Consider the following 2630-nt stretch of genomic DNA (forward strand, 5'->3'; position numbering starts at 1 on the left):
TTAGGCCAAGCATAGCATCTTTCTTATTAAATAATGTTAAATTTTCTCAATTTTCATTCCCACATTTTCTTATTAAACAATGTTAAATTTTCTCACTTTTCATTCCCACATTTTCTTTAAATCAAAAAGTTCGTTGGCCGAAAAGTTGAACTCGACTTGAATCGACTCATTACTAACCCCAGGTCCCATCGACTCTCGTTTTCACTCGAGGCTACAAAGTCAAAGCACTTATTTTTGGCACTTATGATGTCCGAAACCCGGAGTCATAGGACAGTTAATATGCTGTCAATATTTGCCCTATTTATGAAAGAGAACACAATGGTGGAAAGGAAATGACAATTCTTTCCCTTACAGTGAAATCACATCTGGGATTTCCTCACTAATACCTATAAAATTCTTCCGGGGATAAGGCTATGGCTCAGCGGGTACTTGTTTTAGTTGTTTAATTACCTATCCCATCCCATCCCATCCCACACTCAACACTCTGTGGGTAAGATTATTGAATAGTTTTTCTTGATTTGCAGGAAGAGGGGTGGCCATTGGGACTGGAACCTCTGAATGTGAGAGTTGGGGTGCTCAGAAATGGCGATATTAATGGCTCTTTATCATTCAACACTTTGCTTACTGGTTCACCAACCTCCTCCGCTTTTTCTTCTTCTGATCTTGATACTGAGGTCAGTTTAAGTTCCATGTGTATATTTTTGTTGGATTTCTCCAGGACTTTTACTTTGATTTTCAATGCATCTGATGTATTAATTTTGAAGAATAAGGTTGTAATCTAGTTGGCTAGTTTGGTAATGCCTGTGTCCTTTGTTATGTTAACGTTCTTCTTCCCCTTTTCCAGTCCACTGGTTCTTTCTTCCATGATAGGAGTATCACTCTCGGGAGCCTCATCGGTCTTTCCAGCATTCTCGAGCTCTCACGTAGATCAACGAGGGGACAACTCCCAGAACCCACAAGGAATAAAAAAAGTTACAAGTCCAAAATTTGTTGTTTCTCTCTATGCTCGAATACCACTGATGCTGTGAGCACGAACAAGAACAACGCCCCGTCTCTCGGTCACTTTCTTGAAGCGGAAAGGAGAGCTGCCAGCAATGACAGAAGAAATCAGAGCCCGGGACCTTATGGGCCCGACGACTTCACTCATGTTAATCTGTCTGGTTTGGAAACAAATTCATTATTCATTGGAGACCATGTCGCTCCTCCTCAGTCAAGTTCTTGGCTCGATTCGGATTCTGCAAGAAACTTCAATGCAGATTTATTTCAGCATGGGAATCGCGATAGATCTCGACTACACTTTTCTTGTTTATGTGGACATCTTACTAATTGAATCACTATTCATTATTGTTTGTTTTACAGAAGTTGTACTCTTTTCTGGTTATGACATTGGGATTCAAAACAAATTGATCCAGTCTATGCTTATATGCTGACATTCAAGGAAGAAAAATTAAACAACATGAATTTGTTAGATATTTACTCAATAAATATAATTCGTGAAAAAAATAATTAATTTAGATGAAGTGCTCAATTGGTGGAAAGTGTGGAATTTGTGTGGGATGTCGAGGGGTTCGGGTCACATTAAAATAATATTTTATTTATTTTCAAAATTATTTAATGGATAAAACTAATTAGTATAATACGACCATTTTTCAACAACACATTACCCACAAGCCATTAAATGTGACAAATATTTCTGGATTATGATGAAGACAGTTATATTCGTTCTCCTTATGTAAACACACATTTGGTTTTGGAAAAATTATATTAAAAAATGAAATCAGCATTTTCAAATTCTGTAATTTTCCATACTCGATTTTGTATCATGAGAGTGATAGTTCACGGAGGTCGTAACAATTAACAACGAACAATTTCATTTTAAAACATCTTACTGTCAAGAGTTTCGATCAGTCAATAAATTTTAGTTTCTACATTTTACTGTTGTGCAAATTTCTCAAGTTACTGGAACTAGTTATCTTTCCAATAGAATTTAATATGAAATTGATTTGATTGCCTTCAATTTGGCACTCCTATTTTGTGAGAAATCAACCAGACTTTTCATTCATTTTCTCTAAATCAATTCAATTATAGTAGAGATGAACCTATCAATAGCTAAAATTAGCGCGAAAGAACGCCACTAGACAAGCCAATGTATTTTTTTTCCCTCTAATATTGTTAGGTATTCTACTGTTTGTAGCGTGAAAATAGACTGATAAAATTTCTGCTTAGACGATTTCTCATAGGATGAAAATTGAAAATCAGGATTTAAATGTTTTAAGACATAAGGGGGGCCCACGTCGAGTGAGAGGGCCCCACACATGTGAGGGGTTGTATTTTTATAGTACGAGCTGAACTGTACAAGTATCTTTACCTTAAAACTTAACAATAAGAGATCAATTGAAGATCAATAGTACGAGCTGAACTGTACAAGTATATTTACCCTAGTCTATTCATAATAGCAATAGACTTGGTGCAAGTGGAGCTCACCTTTCACAATTGAAGATCAATTGTATTTTTCTCATGATCATCAATTGCGGGGTTTATTCACCTAGGACTCGACGTTAGGGTGGACTAAAATCTAGGTTAGACAAGACATGATCTTTTATGGTGCATTAGATATTTTTTTGGACCAA

At 36.2% G+C, this 2630-nt stretch overlaps 1 protein-coding gene across 1 annotated transcript; it reads left to right on the forward strand.

Annotated features, from left to right (window-relative positions):
- Positions 1 to 244: 244 nt before the first annotated feature.
- LOC111411088 lies at positions 245 to 1392 on the forward strand. The gene is made up of 3 exons (XM_023041656.1): positions 245 to 425; positions 525 to 674; positions 845 to 1392. The coding sequence occupies exons 1-3, from the start codon at positions 414 to 416 to the stop codon at positions 1328 to 1330; spliced, it is 648 nt and encodes a 215-aa protein (XP_022897424.1). The 5' UTR covers positions 245 to 413; the 3' UTR covers positions 1331 to 1392.
- The last annotated feature ends 1238 nt before the right edge of the window (positions 1393 to 2630 follow it).

The sequence above is a fragment of the Olea europaea genome, chromosome 15 (genome assembly GCF_002742605.1).
Source record: "Olea europaea var. sylvestris chromosome 15, O_europaea_v1, whole genome shotgun sequence".
In the NCBI taxonomy this organism is placed as follows: domain Eukaryota; kingdom Viridiplantae; phylum Streptophyta; class Magnoliopsida; order Lamiales; family Oleaceae; genus Olea; species Olea europaea.

Bases quoted from the DNA above. Each gene is read 5' to 3' on its own strand.
- LOC111411088 (XM_023041656.1), top strand. The intron at 675-844 runs GTCAGTTTAAGT...CCCCTTTTCCAG, and splicing joins CTTCTGATCTTGATACTGAG to TCCACTGGTTCTTTCTTCCA.